The 23,429-nt window shown below is 40.7% G+C and overlaps 3 protein-coding genes across 5 annotated transcripts in view; 2 read left to right on the top strand and 1 right to left on the bottom strand.

Annotated features, from left to right (window-relative positions):
* The window catches only part of iqsec1b (IQ motif and Sec7 domain ArfGEF 1b), a 124,100-nt gene extending 120,155 nt beyond the window's left edge, over nucleotides 1-3,945 (top strand). For 2 of the 3 annotated variants that reach the window (XM_079578685.1, XM_079578687.1), the window contains 2 exons: nucleotides 2,070-2,119; nucleotides 3,332-3,945. In XM_079578685.1, the coding sequence (XP_079434811.1) occupies nucleotides 2,070-2,119; nucleotides 3,332-3,823 (542 nt within the window). In that variant the 3' untranslated portion in view covers nucleotides 3,824-3,945. The remainder of the gene's footprint in view (nucleotides 1-2,069; nucleotides 2,120-3,331) is intronic. The other variant, XM_079578686.1, reaches the window with a different exon arrangement.
* Nucleotides 3,946-8,880: 4,935 nt separating this feature from the next.
* On the top strand, nucleotides 8,881-16,187 carry acad9 (acyl-CoA dehydrogenase family, member 9). Its single transcript, XM_079578953.1, has 18 exons — nucleotides 8,881-9,130; nucleotides 9,575-9,668; nucleotides 9,744-9,845; nucleotides 10,002-10,108; nucleotides 10,199-10,299; nucleotides 10,650-10,728; nucleotides 10,817-10,988; nucleotides 11,187-11,260; nucleotides 11,349-11,424; nucleotides 11,554-11,624; nucleotides 11,699-11,818; nucleotides 11,880-12,008; nucleotides 12,400-12,479; nucleotides 12,657-12,783; nucleotides 13,145-13,222; nucleotides 13,971-14,099; nucleotides 15,355-15,427; nucleotides 15,532-16,187. The coding sequence occupies exons 1-18, from the start codon at nucleotides 8,936-8,938 to the stop codon at nucleotides 15,630-15,632; spliced, it is 1,908 nt and encodes a 635-aa protein (XP_079435079.1). The 5' UTR covers nucleotides 8,881-8,935; the 3' UTR covers nucleotides 15,633-16,187.
* On the bottom strand, nucleotides 16,016-23,394 carry cfap92 (cilia and flagella associated protein 92 (putative)). The gene is made up of 13 exons (XM_079578952.1): nucleotides 23,299-23,394; nucleotides 23,119-23,223; nucleotides 22,721-22,905; nucleotides 21,836-22,650; nucleotides 21,542-21,736; nucleotides 20,833-21,100; nucleotides 20,591-20,752; nucleotides 20,327-20,458; nucleotides 20,121-20,255; nucleotides 17,687-17,840; nucleotides 16,564-16,763; nucleotides 16,212-16,369; nucleotides 16,016-16,143 (listed from the first exon to the last, which is right to left on the bottom strand). Exons 1-13 carry the CDS (start codon nucleotides 23,381-23,383, stop codon nucleotides 16,047-16,049), a joined length of 2,691 nt encoding a protein of 896 aa, XP_079435078.1. The 5' UTR covers nucleotides 23,384-23,394; the 3' UTR covers nucleotides 16,016-16,046.
* Between the last annotated feature and the right edge of the window lie 35 nt (nucleotides 23,395-23,429).

Below are 23,429 nucleotides of genomic sequence, written 5' to 3'. Positions count from 1 at the left end.
AGAAGATAGTTAGTAGATAGTTTCAAATAAGTGTCAGGTTAACCCCTTAAAGGGATATTTCAGGATTTTTGACATAGGGCCTCATTTCCTAGTTATCCAGAGTGTTGTTGATTTTTTGACATTTTTTTTTTTAAATCATTCATGCAGTCCTTATATTTGAAGAGTTCAGCGGTGCTAAGCTAGTTCTAGGCTAGTGCATGTCAATGGTAACTAGTAGCCTGCATTAAAAACCTCTTCAAAATCAGTCCTCCAAAGCTCCTTTGTGAATTCCACGTGTAGTAACGCCGGCCGCAGGTAAACAAACTACTGTAGATCCAGTAACCTAGCAGATCACTCCGCCGCTGCGTAGCTTACAACCAGGAAGTTGATGCTGCTCAAATATAAGTTCTATTAAATGGAAAATGGTTATATTTCAAAAATTATTCAGTCAACACAGACATTTATATAGGTAGTCTGGTGTTATAAGTGATTTGCCTCAGGTGCACTGTGCTTGGGTCAGACTATTTTTTCCTGCAGGCTACTACTACATAGACATGGTAGCACTAGCCGAGCACTAGCCGAGCACTAGCCGAGCACTAGCCGAGCACTAGCCTAGCACTAGCCTAGCACTAGCCTAGCACTAGCCTAGCACTAGCCTAGCACTAGCCTAGCACCGCTAAACTCTTCAAATACAAGGACTGCATGAATTAGTATGGATAACTAGGAAATGAGGCCCTATGTCAAAAGTCCTGAAATATCCCTTTAACTCCCGCCTGAACCGAGCACATTTTCTCCAGTTTGGCTTTGCCCAAATGTAAAAGCTTTTTGAAAAAAAGCTTCTTGGAAAAAAAGCGTCAAAACAGCAACGAAAACGACCGTGAAAAAGGCAACAAAATAGTGACAAAAAGTAATGAAAATGTGGCGAAAACGAGGATGAAAATGCGACCAAAGGCAACAAAAGCAACAGAAGAAAGCGATGGATTTTCTTTTTTTGTTTGTAAAAGCTCCCTTTAGATGAGTTTTGTAGGTCTTCGCTGTCAAATGAGGCGTGACACTGGCCTATAGGCTGTGACCATAGGATTTGGGTAAAGTTGAACTGGAGAAAGTGCGCTTGGTTAAGGCGGGGTTTAAGCCTGAGTTACGCAATTTGGGGTCTGTTTATGTAGAATACTAATAGTTTTCTGTTGCCAACAGAAAAAGATGCATTGCATGAAATGGCTGTGCGTGAAAAGAGAATGAATGAGCTGTTGACGTAATAATCAGGCCAACCTCACATTGCCTTGAATCTGTCTGAGGAGAGGAGTGAGTGCAGTTGTGTTTTGTTTTTTTACCATGCCTAACTTTGCATGGTGGGATATGGTGCCATCTTCAATCTAAATGGGAGAGCATGAGTACGGTTTTAAAAGTGTGCTTCTGGTTTGAATTATGAAGCTATATATTCCAGGTCCCCGGTTTGTTCTGTTTGGGCTTCTACACTTTGCAAAGATGAGTCTCCCCGTGAGCGCAGATTAAGACTGGTGTGTTCTGTAATGAGTCCAGGTGTAATTTACTACAGGCTATCATAATAATCCTTCATCACGGGCGGTGGGAGGAGGCAGGGCTAATGTAGGTCACAGCGATCAATTCGAGTGTCTTTAGTGGTAAGAGGAATTAATAATGTCCCTCCACAAAGCAGGGGAAGCCCATACGAAAATAGAGTGACCACTGCAGGAATCGCTTTACTGCTTTTGAAATAAGATAATGCTCTGTAGTTTCTATAAGTGGTCATGGGGGGGATGGATAATAAGCATAGGCCTGAGGAGGAATTAGTAGCAGTTGCAGGGCTGACACTTAAATGTAATATGAACTGTTGCTTTTCAGAGGCTATTTAAGTCACAACTACATGTTTGTGGAAGCTGAAAGGAGCAATGACACAGCTATAGCCACCGATCACAACTACAGAATGTCTATAAAATGTATTCTGTTCAAACTATTCTGTGCCAAGCTCCTGAGTAGTTTTAGTCTTCTAGTTTTAGTTTCCGTCCTCACACCCCATCACCACATATGCACTGAATACAAACGTGACGTGTGGTGTTACATGTTCTGGACAGGCAAGCGTGGAAGGCGCAGCAGTGCAGGATCACTAGACAGCAATATCGAAGTAAGTGGTGAATCAGTCGATACCGAGGCGACCCTTGATCTTAGTTCGCATGCTTTTGTTGTGTTTCTGTTTTTTTGTGTGGTTTGGACTGCACTTTTCTGCTTGTAGATGCACGCACTGGAACCTTATAGCACATTCTGTAGCATGTACTATTGTGCCCCTTTCACACACGATATGGCATTAGAAAACGGATGCATTTTTCAGTCATGATTAGAAGAATAACATGGCATTTCCCTGTATATTTCTTGAACTAAATTTCAAATAAAAATGTCACATACGGTTTTTGACACGGCTACTTATGTGTGTAAAGGGGGCTTTCTCTTTTGTGTGTAGTTGGGTAGTTCTGTCTGTACTATTGCATGATCTTTATAACACAGCTGAAGGATACTTTTTTTTTGTTTTACTTTATACAGTTGAAACCAGTTTTTTAGATTTGTAAATGTTTACAGATGTGCTCAAAGGTTTACTTACCATGGCAGACTTTTGAATATTTTTCAAAGAATATGAAAGATAACACTAAAAGTTTTGTTTCACTCATAGCTCGTGGTTGTATGACGCCATTTATGGTGAAACAACTGAGTTTGTTGTATTTAAATCATAATGAAAAAAGAAAGTAACAAAATGACCCAATCAAAAGTTTACATACCCCAGTTTTTAATACTGTGTTTTGCCCCTTTAACATCTATAACAGCCCATTCTTCTTGGCAAAAAACCTCCAGTTCCTGTAAGTTCCTGGGCTGTTTTGCATGAACTGCAGTTCAATTGGTGGTTTAATGATATTGAGGTCAGGAGATGCCACTAACGGGACCCTCACTTTATTCTGCTGGAGCCAGTGGCATCAGCGAACCGGCTCCATATTTCACAGTAGGTATGGTGCACTTATTTGTCAACAAGGCTTATGATGAAAAGTGCACCATACCTACTGTGAATTATGGAGCTGGTTCGCTGCTGCCACTGGCTCCAGCAGACGTCCAAAATGTTATCGTTCATATTCTTTGTAAAAAAAATAATAATAATTCTGTCAGGGTATGTACACGTTTGAGCACAACTGTAATTACACATAAACTGCAACATGAGGAAAAATCCATAGATTCAAACAAATGGAGCCATGTTTCTTACACCAACATGGAGAGTGTGTTTGAATAATGTTTCCAGTACAACATGTCGGCCGGCTGCTGTGAACCGCTGTGCTAACTGTCCTCTCTCTTGCAGGGGTCCATCATTAGCAGCCCTCACATGCGCCGGAGACCTCCCTCCAGCCGTGACTGCCCCTCCCGCCACAGCGCGCACTCCCTGCCCAACTCCGCGTCTCTGCTGGGGACTCTGTTCGGGGCCAGACGTGTCAGGTCTCCCAGTCCCACGCCCCCGAGCGCGCACCCCACCCTCATCTCCCACACCCCTCACCCCGCCAACCTGCACCACACGGCCCGGGCAGACTCGGACGCAGCCGCCGCCCCCGGGCACCACGCCCAGTTCTGCCAGCTGACGCAGAACCCGCCGCCTTACCACCACCACCACCACTTCCACCCGCCCGCGCACCTGCAGCACCCGCCTCCTCAGTTCCACCCTCCACCACACCCCCACGGCCCGCACAGCCACGGGGGGCACCAAGCACACCCCCACCACCATGGCCCGCTGCCCAGCTCCTCGCAGGGCTCCGGCAGCACCAAGCCCAAGCACAGCGGCATCAGCACAGTGGTGTGAGGCCTTCCACAGTAAAGAGGAGTGGAGCGAGCAGCGACTGGAGTCAAGCTTCAACAATCAGAGAGAATAAATCGACAAAAGAAATCGCACCTACTATTATCGTGCCAATAGAAGAACTAGGATCTGTTGTGAATTCTGCACTTCTTTTCAGAGAGTTATTACCGATGAGAACCAACAACATTTGACCGAACATCCAAAGTATAACTTGACCCATCCATTCCTTTTTACTGTCAGTGGCCACAGAGGAATGACCCGGACTGTGACGGGGACGGGTGGACTCTGAACATCGTGGCGGCTCCTTCAGACGAGATCCAGTGCCTCTCTCACTCTTTTTCACAACACCCTCAGTTTGCAATCTTTCATTTCATGTGAGTCGTCAGGAAGCTTCTCTACAGACCGCTATAGCATGCACAAGACCACAAGTACTGTTTTGTTTTTCAGTAAAATGAGGAACTATATTACTAGGGGTTCACTGATTAGTAAATCAACTTATATAAATATGTATTCAGGGGAAGGTTTTCATCAAATAAGTTGTAATACCAAATAATGCTGTTTAGAAAGCTGAAGCTGTGCCACTTTGAAAAGGGAAGCCACTGCAGTACCAATTAGACTTTTTGTTTTTCCCGTTGTATACCAACAATTGCAATCTGATTCATCTCCAAACACTCTACTGCACTTTTAAAGCTATTCATTCAACTCACATATGTAAGCACATGTACCTTGAATAAGTGGGAAAACACTGCTGTGAGCCGCTTGAAAGACGAGGCTTCCCTTTTCAGTTTTGGCTCGCTCAACTTTGACTCAGTCTCCAGTGTGAGTGAGAACTTTAACCGAGTATTTAATGTAGCCGTAGCTCAGAGTGCACTGTGATATCCCTGTTAGCAGTGATCAATGTGCCAATTATTCAAGCATTTAATAATTTAGTCACACAAAATTGCTTTATGTATATTTGTGCTTAGAATTTTATGAACTAATATCAAGTATTACTACTATCGTATTCAAAACCAATCGTATCTAAAAGGACAGATTTGTACTCACATGTTTCGCTGAAGGTTTTAGAGTCGGATTGTGCTGCAGACAGTTGCCTTTGAGTTACAGTTTTCTTGTTTTGTTTTTTTATCGAAAGCTTAGAAGACGCAGCCAGGACTTTTTTTTTTCTGAATGTTCACCTTTTAGAGCTGCTTGTGCTCTACGGTTTTGTTTTTGGAAGTATTTTTTGCCAACAAACGATGCAAAAAATACACTGTGGTAGCAAAAGTTGGAATAACTCTTGTAGCTTGTTTAAATGGAAGGATGTGGAGCAAACAGTGGTTCGGTTACATTGGACTAGAAACGCTCAGCTGGCTGAGTGTGTGGACCTGGAGTCACTGTGCATCCGCGGACTGTCCCAAAATCAATAATTATCATGCTGTGACGGTGACGGTGTCGCACACTGCACTTATCACAAATGGCAGTTTTTAATATATCATTTTAACATATTTTGGTATCGTAAGGGAAACAGAAGACTGTGCTTGGAGTGCTGGTGTGGACCGACCATTTTCAGTTTTACACAAGACGCTGAGCAAAGTCCCTCCTGTTTGAACCCTGCAAGATGGAGACGTTTTGTATGTGCAATATAGGTGTAATATTTTGTCGCTTTGTGTTAGTTGTTTGATTCTAATTTGTTATCCCTTTTTTTTTTTTTTGCATTTCAATGAAGTTTCCACATGGACTAGAGCGACTTGACCTTTAACCATTGCATGCTTTCTAAAGCGAATCTCAAACTTTTATCCAAATCAGTGTTAGTTATCACAATGAAGCTTAGATTTGACTATTATGAGGACCTTTTGTTGTTTCCATCTTGAGTAGCTTATCCTTCTTTGCAGATGTTATATTACTAGAGCATCAGTTTCATAAGTTGGATTTACTTACAAATTACAATAATATGTGTCCTAATATTTGGTCATCTACATATTACAGTTATGAAGTCACACACGATGAGGTGAATTATTTAGACATTAAACATTTGAACAAATTTAGTTAAATTTATCTCCAAATATAAAGTGGTTTGCACATTGGTTTGTTGTTTTTTTATTTTGGAACTATTTAGTAAAAGAACCGCCGTTCTATGATCAAGCTGTACCTGTACTTTATAATGTATTCAACAGCATCCTGTTTTGACTGATAGCTTAAACCACTATTTACGTAGCACCCTGCGTCCTAGAGTCCATGTGAGGTGCTTTGTTGCATGCCATTGATGCCTATTGTAATTTCTTGTCTGTCTTTTTTTTTTTTTTTTACCGCGTTGGCTTGCCTAGATCTTAAGTCTTCAGCAATGCTTGTTTACACTTAGATGACATCTGGCCAGATCCTCCAGTTTTATTTTTTTTCATTTCAAACTGTGTTATTTTCCAGCATGTATTATGCCTCCATTGTACAGTATTCGAACATTGTAAATAGAAATCCGTGTGGACAGATGTAAAGGGAGTTTTCAACGTTGGGTGAGAAAAATATATTATGTAAATATATGTACATTATTATTATTATGATAACGGTTATATTATTACTCAATGTGTGCAGTTACATTGAATATACGTTCCAGCTCCCCTCTGATATTTGACATAATCACCTCTGCTATTCTCAGCCTCAGAATGATCACAGGAGCAACTCTTACACTTTCAGAAACCTAAAGCCTACAGTTGAAATCAAAGGGGAGGGACGAGTACAGTTATTTTATTATGCATTTTGTTTCTAAAGTAGACAAAACCCTATTGATGTAAAACTAGTACTGTGACAATGTTGAGAACTCAAAATAAAATGATATACTATTACAACGTGCGTCTGAATGTATGTTTTTCTAGTTTTCGTTTTGTCACAAGTGATATCGGATTTTATGTGCAGCAAAACATTCATATAATGTCACAATCCGGAAAAATGAACTAACTAACCTTTGTCGTAACATACATGAAGTCCAATCAATGGAACTTACACAGAGCTTTCAAACCTCAGACTAAATAGACCAGCACTGACTTGTTATTTTTCTCCCTTACAGTAAAGGAATGCTTAAGGCCATGTTTTCTGAGATAATGAAGGGCAAAGCAGCAGCACACTCATTCTTAATTCAGCCCTTGCTTAGTGAAAGTGCTTGGCTGGCTGCCCGACTGTAGCAGGTGGTCTGACTGACAGTTTACCCTGGCCACTGCTGGTCTGGCCCTTGAGCAGGAGCTAAAAATAGCTGGAAGCTTTAAGCCCGGAGGACGAGGGGGGTCACATCCTCTGCTCGACGTCACCAAGGGCGGGAGGAGCCTCAGTAATATCAGACAATAAAAAAAGAAAACTAAATCAGACAATATCATATGCTCTGAAGCTAAAATCTAACTGGTAGGCCTATGATAGAGTGTGGTTCACATTATATTTTTTATAAAGGCTAAGGGTCAATGGTCAACGATTAATTGGATTGGCCAACAATCAACTATGGAGCCAGGTGTCAGGAAATTAATATTTGAAAATTAACATTGAATGTTAATGGAATGGACAACTGGTTTATAAACACATTTTCTGCTTGCACTTAATTTTTTGTTTTGAAAATTAATAAATATTACCATGCCTAATAAGCCTTGTGTGTAAAGCCGTGTATGCACGTCATGACCAAAGTCAGGGAACAAACTACTTACTGTCATTTAGGTATAGATGGAACTAAATATACCTGTTTGGGACTGAAGGCAGATGTGAGCCTGAGGGAGGGCGGGACTTTCTGTGTGTAGATTTGCATGTTTCTCTCCTTGTGTCTCGATGGGTTTCCAAAAACATGCATGATCGCTCCTGACAAGTTGCCCCAGCGGCATCAACGCAGGTTCAAATTTCCCAATGGGACAATAATAGGTCTACACTTTTTAGTCTGCTCTGTTTCAATGGCAGCTCCTCATTGATTAGAACTTCTCTCAAAATTGCACTCAAAAAATTGCCAGATAAAATTTATTTTATTTTGCAAATGCAGGTATTAAATAACATAATAAATGCACGACAGTGTTCAATTTTGTGAGAATGTCAGTTGTTAATCAGGTGTTTAGTGTCTGTCTTCCTTGTAGTTTTCCTGTCCCTTCAGAGCTTCAGAGTGGAAAATGGCTCTGTTTTTGCAAAGCAGTCACTGGTTGAATAACTGTGCCACCCATGAAGCCCTAATTTGGATTCTTTGGTTAGTCAAAGTTTGGACCTGTCCAGAGGTGGGTACTCAGTTACATTTACTCAAGTACATGTACTTAAGTAACTGAAGTAATTGTAAGTTTGTAAGTGTTTTTTCTTTTTCTTTTTTTGCTTCTTGAGTAAAACTGAAATTAAGTTTCTGTATTCTTACATGACTCACTAAAAAATGTCACTGCATCTGTGAGTAACTGAATAGTACTCAAAATACTCAAGGATCCTTTTCCCCAAGTACTTTTTAAAATCTTACTTGAGTAATTATTTGGGCTACTACTTTTACTTCTAATTTTAAAGTAGCATAATCCTAATCCTAATCATAGATAGTTGATCATAAACAGTTTCAATGGAAAATGCATCTTGGAAAACGTTCCATCCAGCTTGTTTCGACAGTACACCGCCACGATGCGTGTATATTACCATCTAGTGTTCAATAGGCAGTACTACACTAACACTGTGATGAGTTTAAGTGTTGTCGGAAATATTGTACCTGTTACGAAAGTTCCACATCTGCGAATAAAACAATAATGAAAACCAGACAGACTATACCAACTGTAGAGTTTAAATAGTTATGGGTTTCACACTCATCTTCCTTTTTGTCAGTATTGATTTGGTTGTAAAAAGTTCACTTCAATATGACAAAGGGAGGAGAAAATAACCTTTCTCAAACGTAATATCTAACCAAAATATTATATTATATTCAAACCAACAACTTATTGATTAGAACATTAAAACAAACTTAAAGCAAAACAGAAAGACCCAAGTAAGAGCCCAAAATGTTGAATTAAAATAAATCCAAGAGTAAACATAGAATATTGATTTAGGCTTTAAATTGCGCGACGCTCTTTGAACTCACCACCACGTCATTTTATTGCGACAGAAATAGGTAAAAGGTTGTCTCCTCTTCAGTCCTGAGTGAATTGTGTTAAAACAATAATGAATGCGAACAGGATCTTACTTTTATCTCAGTGTGTTAAACAGACCGGAAACAGGGTTCTTGTTCAACATGCCTGGAAAGAAACAGCGCTGCTTCATCAACAACAACAACAACAACAACAACAAAGGTCCTTCAGAACCCACTCAAGAAACCTTGCGTACGCCAAAGACCTGTTTCTGGGACAAATAAACAAGGTAGGGCTTATTATGTATTAAACTGGTGTCCACCAATCTTTGGACAATGATCAAATTAAATCTACAATTTGAGTGGCTCCTCGAGATCCCCTGATTTCCCTGCAAAGGTTCTGTTCAGGTTCACCAGCAACACCATCCCCTGAAATATATCGCATTATACCTTATGCCTGGGTTATTGTAATGGATTGCTGTGACCTTGTTTGGTTTGAATGCTCATTGTGTCTCCTGGGCTGCTGTCAGAGGGTAACACGGCGCAGGTTGCATCATTTTGTGTTTTAATTGACTTCACACCAGTACCGTGTATGAGTTCTTGTTCTTCCAATAACTTTTCTGATACCTTCTTAGGATTGCAGATGATCATTGTGTCATTAGTTTTCTCCTGGCCACTCCTATCCCTGTACAAGTGATAGAGCATTTCTTACCAACTTTTTCTTTGCCTGACAGAAAGAAGTGTTCCCCTATCCAGAGATTTCCAATGAGGAAGTGGAAGAGGTCAATCAGCTTGTTGCACCGGTAGAGAAGTTCTTCAGTGAAGAAGGTGAATTATTATTCGGGGAAAGTCACACATTTGACTTTTAACCAGATCCTGTAAAACTTGTTTTGGTGTCAACAGTGGACTCTGCGAAGATTGATAGAGATGCTAAAATCCCTCCTGAAACACTAAATGGACTCAAAGAGCTGGGCCTGTTTGGGATGCAGGTTCCAGAGGAGTATGGTGAGGACTCTTCAGCATTTGGAGGGGGGCATCTGATTGTTGATGTATATTACTGATTAGAAAATGGATCAAAAGTATGAAAGCTAAAAATGTCAAAGGTGGCATTTTTATTCTTTCTTTTGGGACTTTGATGTAAGGCCTGTTTGTTGTTCTTAGGTGGTCTTGGACTGTCGAACACGGTGTATGCACGACTGGCAGAGATCACTGCTTTAGATGGCTCCATTGCGGTTACCTTGGCTGCACATCAAGCTATTGGTCTCAAGGTAAAACAAACAGGATACAGCAGACATCATGGCATTGCCCAGTAATTACAATGCGCAATACATTGATCACTTCTACTCGATTTACTCTAGGGGATTCTAATTGCTGGAAACGATGAACAGAAACAGAAGTATTTGCCAAAACTGGCTTCTGGAGAACATGTAGCAGCCTTTTGTCTAACTGAGCCTGGGAGGTAAAAACCCTGTTCCTTAAGACTTCTTAAAGCAACAACTAGTATGCATGCATAAAATATGGAGAGATCCTGAACTGATCATACTCCGTTAAAAGAGCATACAACCAAAATTAGCTACGTTTTTATTATTTCAAAAAAGAAACGGTCTACACAGTGACCAGCAAATTCGATAGTCTAAACCATTCTTGCTGTCTTCTTCAGAGAAACCAAAGCAAGCCCTTCATATTCTTTTATGTTTTGTAAAAGTAGTTATATTCCTACTAAGTCTGAAATAAAGATTGTGATTAATGATTATGATATTTGATGTAGTATTTTAACCAGCCTACGGAATTTCTCGATTTTGTTTTTAGTGGAAGTGATGCCGCTTCTATTCAGACTCGAGCCACGCTATCAGAAGACGGTACACATTACCTGATCAACGGCTCTAAGGTCAGACTTCTGCATCAGCCATGTTTCTCCAGTTTTCTTTTTTCTCCGCTGTCCACCATCAAACTATATTGTTTCTTTGTCTCGTCAGATATGGATTTCTAACGGAGGGTTTGCCGACATCATGACAGTATTCGCCCGAACAGAGGTGGATGTTAATGGGGTGAAAAAGGATAAGATCACGGCGTTCATAGTGGAGAGGGCCTTTGGGGGCATCACCAGCGGGAAGCCAGAGGACAAACTGGGAATCCGTGGCTCTAACAGTAAGCCACCAGCTACTGAGAATGTCACTAGGGAAATTAATTACTGCAGAAAAACTCCCTGACCTTTATCAGCTTTATTAGCAACTGCACCAGCAGTGTAATTAGATTTTATGTTGTGCTGTGCTGCTACCACCAATGTCGTTATATTGTCGATTACTGTTGCAATTGTGTATTTATCATGTATGTTGTGGCTTTCAGCTTGTGAAGTTGCCTTTGAGAATGTGCCAGTGCCAGTGGAGAATGTCGTTGGAGAAGTTGGAGGTGGATTCAAGGTATTTTTTTAATGCTTAATTGTGTTTTTATTATCTGCAAATGTTCAAAGCAAAGTATTAAAGATTGTTTGCTTTAACGTCTTCACAGGTTGCTATGAATATCTTAAATTCGGGAAGGTTCAGCATGGGCAGTTCATCAGCAGGAATGATCAAGAAGCTCATAGGTAACACTGCAGTCAAATAAAATGTTACAGTCGAGTCACAAACATTCAAGGAACAGAAATTAAATGTTTAAAGGGGGTTTATACTTTGGAGACAAATAATGTTTGACATATTTTCTTTGTTTTAAACAGAATTGACGTCAGAGTATGCTGCCACTCGGAAACAGTTCAACAAGAACCTGAGTGAATTCGGAATGGTCCAGGTACGATATTTAAACAAGACAAAAAAAGGCATTATCTGTACCCTGAGATCATCATAGTCTGTATATTGTTGCAGGAAAAGTTTGCTCTCATGGCCATGAATGCCTATGTGATGGAGAGCATGGCATACCTTACAGCAGGGATGATGGACAGACCAGGGCTCCCTGACTGTTCCGTCGAAGCTGCCATCGTAAAGGTGAGAATAACCCATTGCCTACTTTACACTGCCATGTAACTTTCTGTAATCTATGGAGCAGATCTTCAGTTCAGAAGGAGGCTGGATTTGTGTGAGTGAAGCTCTGCAGGTCCTCGGGGGTTTGGGATACACCAAGAACTATCCCTTTGAACGCTACGTCAGAGACTGCCGCATCCTGCCCATCTTTGAGGTATTTAGACCGGATGGTCTACATGCAAAAACAGTGTGTGTAAAATGTGTCAAGTTATGTGAGCCATATCCTCCATGAAAGGAAATTATGTTCAGTTTACTTCTTTTAATTCAACTGAAATCAATGATTAATAGCTACAGTTCTTAAAAACATATTATTTTGATTCAGATGTATGGCCCTTCGAGATTTTTAGTTTGCATCTTAGGTCCTCATGGTCATGTCTGAGCAAACCGTGTCTCATGCTGGAATAAATACATTCCCAGACTAAGCCAGTAGGGGGCATTATTGGGAAGTTTGAGTTTAGCTGATGTTAAGTGAGGCTTCTAATGGACTAAGCAGCTGATCTCACTTGGACTTTATGCTGTTATATAAGATAATCATCTGTTGTCAGGGGACCAATGAGATCTTGAGGATGTACATCTCTCTCACTGGGATGCAGTACGCCGGAAAAGTGTTCACAGAAAAAATCAAGTAAGAAAAATGAATATTACTTACCTCTCTGTTATTGTACAGCATTAAAGCTGCAGCAAATTTATCACAGTGAACGTGGCAAAGAAATGTTTGGTGGGGAAAAGGATCATTGTCCTTTTAAAAAAAAAAAAAAAGATGTACGGTTTCTACAGATAAAGACTTTTGTTTATGCCTTAGAGAGCTGAAGAAAGGTAACATAGGCCTGGCGTTGGGGATGGCCGGCCAGAAACTGAGGACTGCTCTTGGTGGTCAAGTAAACTTTGGTCTCACTGGCAACGATGGTCTGGTGCATCCAAGTTTAAGTGTAAGTTAATAGTTGGTTTGCTATTTTAGTAAACCAACTTATTTAAAATGTACAATTACCACATAAAGAGTTCACTTCTATTATTCGTACAGTGGGGAAAAAAAGTATTTGGTCAGTTTCACATAGACATTCTATTGGATTTTGGCCAAATACTTTTTTTCCCCACTGTATGTATAATCTTGTATTTATGCAACTGTGAAGCACTTTGAATTGCCTTGTGTATGAATTGTGCTCTACAAATATACTTGCCTATAACTTTACAATATACTGCCAGTGTTTCAGTCTGCTAACCCTAACCCTCCTCTTACGTTACACCTTCCAATTAATATTTATTGTAAAATGCACTATTTTCCGTTTTTAGAGCAGTGCAAAGATGTTTGAGCTGAATGTGGCACATTTTGGGACAACCGTGGAGAGTCTGCTGTACAGATATGGGAAGGTATGTTTTTACATTTATGGTTTTGGGAAGCAGTGTTTTTTCCATTTCCTTTGAACAGAACTCCCTGAAGTATTAAATAGCAGAATGTTTATAATGCCATTAAGATCAGTTCAGATCACCCAATCAGTGTTTTCTTGCGAGTGTTCATGCGTCCGTTAGATGCTCCCCCTCTTTCCTCTCCGAGTTGACTGTAAGTTTGGAGGCCAATACTTTCCAAAGAAACTGTAAACCCTTTGGAAAAGGGTCAGCGTTCCAGACTTCCTGTATGATGTAAATCAAAAGTGGGAAAGTGTCCTCAGAGAGCTTTAATGCATTGTGCTCTACAGCTGCAAATGGCTCCGCTCAAACTTTTTGAAGAAATGCTTATTGTCAGTTTAGGAAAGACTTTCAGCACCATACGCTGTTTTTCTGTGTTGGACACTGCCTCCAAAATGTAATCACTGACCTGTGAAGATTTTGCAAGTTTTTTTGTCATTGTCAAAGCTTAAATGCACCTACTTTTTTATTTTATCAGGTGAAACATTAAGAACAAATTCTTAGTTACAATGTTGGCCTAAAAATGCTTAAAATGCACTTAAAGGGACGGCGAAGGGGAGTAATAGAACTGGCATTGTTCAAATTGATTAATTATTGCTCAAGAATCAACAAAATCCAGTTCACATTCACACATTCACATTGCACAGAGACAAATTTATTTCTGTATATTTCACATTCAGAGTGAAAATAAGAGTGGATTGTGTGTTGGCAGACCATAGTGGACGAACAGCTCGTCCTGAAGAGAGTTGCAGATGTGCTCATTAACCTGTACGCCATGACGGCCGTCCTGTCCAGAACCAGTCGCTCTATCTCCATCGGACTGCGCAACCATGATCACGAGGTATTTCCCCAAGCAGCAGCTTAAATGACTCACCTGCAGTTCCATATTTGTTAATATCGTTAAGAACATTTTCATTTTGTGACCTTTCTTCTGTTCTTTGATTCTTTACACACTATGACCTATCATTCATTACCTGGCCAGTATTTCAGGTTCTCTCTTAATGAATAGTTAATGGATCCCAAGGTTTTCACGACGACCACCAAACAAACTGAGCAGAGATGATTGCTCCAGTTTTGTGCAACATGAAACAAAGCCATTGTTAAATCTACAACAGATGTCCTTGAACCTTCTTTTATTTCTTTGTATTATAAATCAGTCATGCCTCCAGGATTCAGCAAACAATGAGTCAGAATTAAGAAGCAATGCATCTAAGTGGGATTTCACAAATTATAAGAAAAAGCTGTGTCTCTTGACTTAATAAGAACTTTAATGGTGTTTGGAATAAGCCACAAGCAGCACACATCATAATTAACATGAATACTTTGTGTAGCTTAATGAAAACCAGTGTTTGACTTCTGTTAGCAATCAGAGCAACATGTTCTTTTATGATGCTCTTTGAGTTAATGTAATAAGCTTTGGGCTATTATGCGCGGTAGCAGTTGAGAATTGCGATGTTAATTGTAACACTGTAACACTGTCAGATATTAAAAGCGCAATATCTGACAAAGAAACATGAAACTCTGTGTTTGGAAAAAATAATACTATAAGTAAAAAGTAATACATTGTCAACAGGAACTTTTCAAATTAAATAATAAACTCTGGACATACAAAGCCTTTTCTGGCTGCACCACAAAGAGCTGAACAAGACTTTAGCCAAATGTAAACTACAAAAAGACCGCCACAACATTTTCTATATAAAATGTCAAACAAGTGCCACATGGCTGAGTCTAAACAACAGTGTGTCTGTGGCACAGAACTGTTTATAATTGGGACCATGATGCAGAGTAAACTAGAATCTGCAACAAACAAGGAAAAAGTCAGCATTTGGATTTATGTAGATTTACTACTTGAAGATGCATGTGACCCCCGGCATAAACAAACCAAATATAAACAACGCTTGTATGGTAGAAAGTAAATGTCCTTGAGCCATTTATCGAACGCCACTTTAGTTCTCAAGCTCTTGCAACTCAACCAGCAAAAGGCGGCACTTTTCTGCTGCCCACATCGTTCCTCTTGTATCTACACCTGTATCAGATTTAGCTCTCTCTCCCTCATATATGGCCTCTTATACACGTTCTCCTTTTGATGCTTCTAGGTGCTGCTCGCAAACACCTTCTGCACTGAAGCTCACTTTAAGAACAATTACTTGATGACTCAGTTACAAAAGCGTAAGTACATGTTGCAATTATAATTGAGAAAACGATCCAAGTGCAGAATTACCCCACATACCAACACTCCAAATATTTTTTTCAAATATTTTTTTTTATTCTAGACTCCCCAGAGAACAATGACGCCAACATCAAGAAGATCGCAAAGCAGGTTTTAGACAGTCGAGCCTACATTTGCTCTCATCCTCTTGAAAGAACATTCTGACCGTCAGACCAGTCGTCGTGCTAATAACAATACTTGTGAAGTTACTTCCTTTAACCATTGACAGTAAAATGTAGTGGGCTAATTGTATATTAAAGAATGAAATGGCATCACTTTTGAAACTCCCTGATTTGATTTAATCTACAAGGTTCTTTATGATTTTTATAGATACAGTATATTGACTGCACCTTTTTATAGTCCACTACTTTTTACAGCTGAAAGTCTTTTATACAATATTCATAATGAATTATAGCGTTGATGTGTTTAAAATATTAGTGTGACAATGTATTACAATGTGTGTATTGTACAATGTCCAACTCAAAGTGCTACTCACTATTGAACACATTGTAACTTCTCACACGTTGCAGTTCTAATATCGGTTTTATTTTTGGACTAAATTGCTAAGGTTCTAATATGTCATGTGACATTTGTAAAATGAAAGATCTCCTTCTCTTCCTCGGTCAGAGGCAAAGCTGGTCGCTTGTACAAAAATGGTGATTTCTTGTTGAATCTCCTGTAAAAACAACTTAATGACAGAATAAAGTCTTGTAAAATACAGATTCATTGACATATTGATCTTACATGTATGGATACGTGTGAAACTCCGTGCTTTGTCTGGGGAAGGCATTGTTTCTGCTGCTCAGACTACAGTCCATGCAGGGCCCTGGAGCCAAGGCCAACCTCCCCTGAACCTCTGCGACATCTGCAGATCGGCTGATCACAGACAGATGAGGCACAGGCTGCGACAACAAAAACATTAAACTAGAATTACAAACCATCTTTACTAAATTATTAACCTCAAATGCAATCTGTTTCCATTGTACATATAAAAAACTAAAGCATGCCTGTGCATGTATGAATATGTAAAAATAGACCAATCAAATCAATGGTTTGTTTTATTGTAATACAAACGGATCATCTAGTGTCACTGTACCTTCAACATCATGCCAGGCTTCCTCAAAGAATGCTTTTGGGGTTTGTCTTTTAAAAGGTTCTGAAACTTATCTGTTCCTGCCATGTGGCACTTGAACTCAGGGACAGAGCCAGCGCCCTGGTTTGCAAAAAGCAGCTTTCTCTCCCAGCGACTGTGCTGCGCTCTGGCTGCTGTTGTCTGCTCCTCCTGCAGAGATTCCCCTGGAAACAAGGACACGAAGCACACTTCAATATGGCCTCTGCTACTGTCATTGGAATTGCCTCATAACTGTTAGGGAAATACTAAAGGAGTCCGGAGGAGATGTGGATGGAGAGACGGGACACGGTCTGGATGTCTTACATGGTAGAAGTTTATTACCGTATTACAGGCCTGGAGACATTTGAACAGTCAACACAATGTTCAGAGCATTGATTATTCAGAGTCTGGGGATACTTCCATATGAAGAGAGCTATATAGCCTCGGTTACAAGTAGGCACTAACAGTCTACCTCTCGGACAATGTGCCACGTTGACTAGGCCACAAGTCATGTAGAAGGTCGGCGCCTGAATGTTCCCCTTTGACAGTACAATATGATAAGATTCGAAAGGAATGTGCCATGGCTGAATTAACTCTATAATTCTCCATCAATAACTAAAGTGCTCTTCTTTGGGCTGTGTTGAGTTTGGATGATATAGTGTTACTCAGAGCAAATCACTTGTGTCAACATTGTTGCTGTATATTGATTGTTCCTTAGTTTCTAAAATTGTCCAGACTGTTCTGGATAAAAACATCTGTATTGTTTAGGCCATTAGCAGCTAAACAGGAAAACTACACTTTTAAATGGATCCTTCAGTCTGTGTTGTAATGCAGCTTTTTCCATGGTCTACTTTTTATACTCTTTGCTTAGACTCATCTATAAACTGTTTATAAATCACTGAGTGATCATTAGAAAAGAATTCAAAATATTTCAAATACTGGGACATATTTTGTAACAGCCAACATTGATTTTGCAAGAACGGCTAAGTAGTCCAACTTGTACAACTATTGGGTGGATAGTGAAAAACGCTTTAGAAATAAACTCACTTACTTACTTACTTACTTACTTACTTACTTACTTACTAAAGTGTATTGAGAAAGCACATACCTGCTAAGTGGATGCTCACTGGCGGCGGTGTACCGAAGAAAGGTGTGGCCTTTCTATAAAGTTGAAAGTCCTGAGAGTGTTGTGTGCAGCCCCATGGGTCCCGGGAAAGAGGAGGCTTTAGGATGTTATCATGAAGGATGTTCTCTCTCCATGGCTTAAATGACATTATCAAAAATAAAAGAATATTGGTATCAATCAATCAATCAATCAAAACTTTATTTATAAAGCGCTTTTCATACAAAGTTTTAACACAAAGTGCTTTACAGATTAAAAGCAGTTCCCGCCCACCCAACCACCCACTCTTCCAAACAGACAACAACACTGCTCACCCCACCCCCCTCCCCATAGCCACATACACACACGCAGGCACACACACACAGCCACACGCAGCCACACACACACACATACACGATGAGATAATGGACGTAATGCTGAGTCTGGGTACAGATGAACCAGGTAAGGAAATGTCATCAGAGGAGCCGTCTGCACCAGGAGCGGTACATCAGCCACAGCCACAGGGCACCACCACCGGACACCCAGCGGAGGTGCAGCAGAAGCACCACACCTCCATCCGGGCACCCAGAGGGCAGTGCCCACACAGCCACAGCCGACCACCGCTCCCGGGGCAGAGGGCTCCCTCAGAGGAAACACTGGAAATTCTAAAAATGCAAAAATGCAATATACAAATATATACATAAAATAAATAAAAATAATAATAAATAAAATAAAATAAACATATATATAAAACTAACTAAAAACTAGTATAATAAGATAATTATAAACATAAATAATAATAAAAATAACTGAATAAATAAGTAAGTAGAAATCAGCTAAAAGCTAAGCTAAAAAGGTGGGTCTTGAGCCTGCTCTTAAAAACATGAACGTTCTCTGCAGCCCTGAGCTCCTCCGGCAGGTGGTTCCAGAGGCGAGGGCCGTAATACTGGAAAGACGCCTCGCCATAAGTCTTTTTGTTGACTTTAGGAATAACAAGGAGACCTCTGCCAGAGGAGCGAAGGGGCCGTGAAGGTTCATAAGGTAAAAGCAGTTCTGAGAGATAAGAAGGACCAAGACCATTAAGACATTTAAAAACCATTAAAAGAACTTTAAAATCGATCCTGAAACACACGGGGAGCCAATGCAGCGATTCTAAAACCGGTGTAATGTGGTCCCGCCTCCTGGTCTTCGTCAGGACACGAGCTGCTGAGTTTTGCAAAAGTTGCAAACCTGAGATACTCTTTTTGGGAAGACCAGAAAGCAGGGCATTACAGTAGTCGATACGACTGGTGATAAAAGCATGCATTAGCGTCTCCGTGTTGGCCCGAGAGAGAATGGGGCGGACTCTGGCTATGTTCTTTAGATGGTAAAAACCTATCTTTGTGATATTCTTAATGTGTGGAATAAAAGTCAGCTCAGAGTCAAAGATCACGCCCAGGTTTTTCACCTGTGAGGAAGGATTAAAAGACAATGACTGCAGTTTGGGTAAAAGTTTCTCTCTCTGGGCCTCAGGACCGATGACTAAAACTTCAGTCTTGTCCTGGTTAAGCTGGAGAAAGTTTTCTGCCATCCAGGATTTGATATCTAAAATGCAGTTAAAAAGTGCATCCATTGGCCTGGTGTCATCAGGAGACATGGAGATGTATAACTGTGTATCATCAGCATAACTGTGAAAACTGACTCCATGTCTCCTGATGACATCACCAAGAGGGAGCATATACAGATTAAAAAGCACTGGGCCTAAAATCGAACCCTGGGGCACACCACATGTGATTTTATGGACTTTAGAGGAGCAGGTATCCACACTTACCATGAACGTCCTGTCTGTGAGGTAGGAAGTAAACCATTTGTGTACAGCACCAGAGAGGCCCATGTGTTTTAAACGAGTTAAAAGGACAGTGTGGTCGACTGTATCAAAAGCAGCGCTCAAATCCAGAAGAACCAGCACGGTCAACTTTTTAGAATCATAATTTAATCTAAAATCGTTTAAAATCTTTAAAAGGGCCGTCTCGGTGCTGTGGTTTACCCTAAAGCCAGACTGAAATTTTTCAAGGACATTTTGTGCGGTAATAAAATCACTAAGTTGATTAAAAACAAGTTTTTCTAAAATTTTGCTTAAAAATGGTAAGTTGGATACCGGCCTGAAATTGTTCAGGTCATTAAAATCCAAATTGCTCTTCTTCAGCAGGGGCCTCACCACCGCCCCTTTAAAGGCAGCAGGGAAGACCCCTGTCTGAAGAGAGCAATTCATCATGTTTAAAAGCTCGTCTCTAAAAGATCCATAAAATGTTTTAAAAAACGGCGTTGGGACCGGGTCTAAAAGACATGTGGTGGGCCTCACTGAGGAGAAAACTTTGTATGGCATGTTATTACAGTAGTAACAATAGAATGAGTGGATATCTAGTTTTTAGCATATCGTTTTAAACATATTTATACTCACCTTTCTTAACTCTTCCACTCGAGCTTGATCTGGGGTTTTGGGGTGCATTTTAGACCTGCATCCACTCGAGTTCCAAGATCCAGCACAATCTGCATATCTGGAACCATGAGTATCTTGGGCCTCTGACACCGGCCCCTGAAAAGATTGATCTTATGGCAAGTCATAAAGAATGATGGTATTTTTAAGTGACAGTGGCAAGACATCACCTGGTCTTGGAGTGCAAACGCCTCTGCTGGGTCTGGAGGGCTGTTTTTGTTCGGCGTGCTCACAGTGTACTCTCCTGGCTCTACAGTGGCACTGTGGTACTCCTGACTGTAAGTGAACCTCCGACCTGGCAACTGAGCGGTTAAGACCAACTTTTTATCACTTACTATACTGCTGAATTAGGTTTCTAGGTCAACTATAACCCCTTTGACGTGCTGCTTACCAATGCATACAGTAACTGTATATCCCAAAGTACTTTGACTGACCTTAGCCATTTGTTGCTTAAGCCCGTCCTTGTTGAGTTCATTTGTGTTGAAAGTCTGGATGCTGTAGTTGTGTGCTGGCCTCTCCTCAGCTGTCTTCAACCTTAAAGTCTTTGCAGGTTTCTGTAAACGAGCACTGTCCTTGTGTAACTTCCTTATGTTTTCCTGTCGGGATGAAAAAAATAACACATCATTTCTCTTACATAAACAAACTATGGCTTCAAACAGTTTCACATAAGGCATACCTGAATAAAGTCCTTGGGTTTTCTGAAAGCTGCATAGTGGTCGCTGATGCACCAGTGGGTAACCTGCCTTGCGCCTCTTGTTTGATTTTGACTTTGAACGGGAATAGGGGTCTGTGCGCTGCTCTGACATGTCAACCCCAAGATTTGTTTCCACTGGTCATTCCGTGTTTTATACAGCCCGCTCAAGCTGAGAATCATGTCCGCCGCAGGGAAGAGATCGTACCGCACTGCGTCTTTAAGGGACCTCACCTGGCGGAGCTGATTTAGCCTGAGAATAATAGATTACATCATTATATCAGCCAGAGGTAATAGTTTTGGACATGACATTTTCCTGTGCTGCAATCCATCACAGAAACATTACGCTGGCTTTTTTTTTAAATAAACAGCACTCCCATCTGGACCACTCACTATGAACATTACGAAAACACCCTTCTCCAACTTGAGCCACTATGGGCCAAATGGACCCAGTAATTTGTAAGGGTGCAATAGTGGATTGAGACTGGATGCCCCTCTAGATGCAGCCAATTTATCAAGGCTTGGAACTGGCTCCTACAATGCAATGAGGCAGAAGGGCCGTTATGGGGGTTTACAGCCAGCTAAAACAGGATTACTCAAACATGTGTGAATGAAACAAAACACCACTCCAGGTATGTTTTTGATGAGGGAACCTTGTGACCAGTAGTGAATGCTGCATAATTGTCTGGAATACCTCAACAACCCTTGCAAACACGCCGGAGGGACAGTGCCTTTGAGATAGATCAGTGGCTCCATCATCATGCTCTCCAGTGACTCGGGAAGAATGATTGGTGTCAGGCTAAGATCCAGCGTGTCGTAGATGCGTTTGAAGAAAGCCAGGCTTGAATTGTAGAGGACTATCACCTGCTCCTCCTTACTCCCACTTAGCCTGGAAACCCATCACAGAAACAGAGAAATGTGGTATCCAAAACACTCCTCAGATGCGCAGCTGAAAAAGGTTAGGGCGAGATAGCATTCACGGGCTTACTTCACGGCAGCAGCTTCCCAGAGTCTTCTGACTGCCTTGCGTCTAAGGCCTTCAACCACGACGATTTGTGTTCTCTTATCTACCAAATGGAATCCAGTGACGAAATCCAGATCCCGGTCCTGGCCGCGTTTGAAATGGGTTGTGTAATTTGATAAAGCCTTTTCTGTGTTTTCCAAGGCATGTGAATTGAAGTCAAACGCTTGGGCATTGCTCTTCAAGATCTCCATCCTCAGCTTGTCGATCACTGCAGTGTTGTTGCGATGAAAGATATAGACTGAGCGTCCAAACGGAGCTTCAAATGAGCCTCTTCTGCTACCAATATTAGAGAAATCAAGTGGACAAGCTAGGTTTATCATTACTCTGAGTTCTGAATTTGCATCATGGTAATGGCCTGGTTGTATTGACCGGTCGTTAGCTGTGTCCACATCCAGAGGTGGTGGAGAGCAGCATTTGACTGGTAAGCAAACTTTAATCTTCGTCGTTCCAAGCAACAGGTCGGAAAAATTGAGGCTCGCAACACCGTGGTAATTAAATTCTTCTGTCTTGCGTTTCAGAGTTGCGTCACAGTGAATGCCATTGAACCCACATCCCAATCCAGCTGAGTTCTTCGCATCTTGTTTCCTGTCCCGGTCGTGAATCTCTATCTTCATTGGTGGTCCTGAAAGGAACTCGCGGAGATCTTGAGGGTTCAATAAGCCAGTGAAGATCACATTTACATCTCTGAAATAGATCTTGTCACGGTGCCTTTCATAGGGCGTCTTGTGCATTTTGAGATTGTGGAATTTATATAGGCAATACACCGGCATGCAATTCTCCTGAGGAAAATGGAGCAGGTACACGTTATAAGAATTCACAATTTGAAATACAAAAGATGTGGTGTCATACTTCTAGGACATGAAAAGGCGCCGGTGTCGAGGGCATCGAAGTGGCTGACAAAATGGTGATTGCCAGTGGGTTGAGTTCAGCTTTTAATTGGTCGGATAGCAGAGGTCTTTCGAGGGAGATGTGGATCATAGACTCCGTAACGCCATAGGAACCAATCAAGACCCAGTTTGTTAAAGAGAGCTCACCTGGTGGACAAACGATATTGGGGTTATTGTAGTTAATCATGTTTTTTCACATTAAAAGATCAAAATCAGCAGTGAATCAAAAAGCAAGCTGCCAGATACTGAAATAACATTGCTTTCTATTGACACTGATCACACTAAAATAAAGCATTCTTGTATACTTTCTAAATGGATTATATAAACAAACTCTTCTTTAAACAAAAAAAAAACACTCACCTGCTAAAAAACTTATCGGGCTGAAGTGTACAGATGCCATACCAGATTTGTCAGCCAGGTCAAATGCACTATTGCTGCCTTTTTCAAGTAGTGTCTTGCTCCTCTCTTTGGAAAGTGGTTTAAAATAAATTAAAATAGGCTTTTTCGACATTGAATATTGGTAATAAATAATTCATATACCTTCCATTTCCAGCTTAGGAGTAGAATGAAAGATTTGTTTTTTGGTACATTTCTTTTCACACAAAGATCTCATTTTGGTAACCATAGCCTTTACACTACCTAAATATAAAATAAAGGTCAATGTGCATCAT

This window comes from Gobius niger (assembly GCF_951799975.1).
Source record: "Gobius niger genome assembly, chromosome: 20".
NCBI lineage: Eukaryota > Metazoa > Chordata > Actinopteri > Gobiiformes > Gobiidae > Gobius > Gobius niger.
This window is presented reverse-complemented; position numbering and strand designations above follow the sequence as displayed.

What these genes read in the sequence shown, in the direction of transcription:
- acad9 (XM_079578953.1), top strand. Translation starts at nt 8,936, where the DNA reads ATGAATGCGAACAGGATCTTACTTTTATCTCAGTGTGTTAAACAGACC. An exon ending in TTCTGGGACAAATAAACAAG is followed by an intron (nt 9,131 to 9,574) that starts GTAGGGCTTATT and finishes TTTGCCTGACAG; the next exon opens with AAAGAAGTGTTCCCCTATCC. An exon ending in ATCAAGCTATTGGTCTCAAG is followed by an intron (nt 10,109 to 10,198) that starts GTAAAACAAACA and finishes GATTTACTCTAG; the next exon opens with GGGATTCTAATTGCTGGAAA.
- cfap92 (XM_079578952.1), bottom strand. Translation starts at nt 23,383, where the DNA reads ATGGTTACCAAAATGAGATCTTTGTGTGAAAAGAAATGTACCAAAAAA. An exon ending in CGTTTGCACTCCAAGACCAG is followed by an intron (nt 20,256 to 20,326) that starts GTGATGTCTTGC and finishes CAATCTTTTCAG; the next exon opens with GGGCCGGTGTCAGAGGCCCA. An exon ending in AGCCTGGCATGATGTTGAAG is followed by an intron (nt 16,370 to 16,563) that starts GTACAGTGACAC and finishes TTGTTGTCGCAG; the next exon opens with CCTGTGCCTCATCTGTCTGT.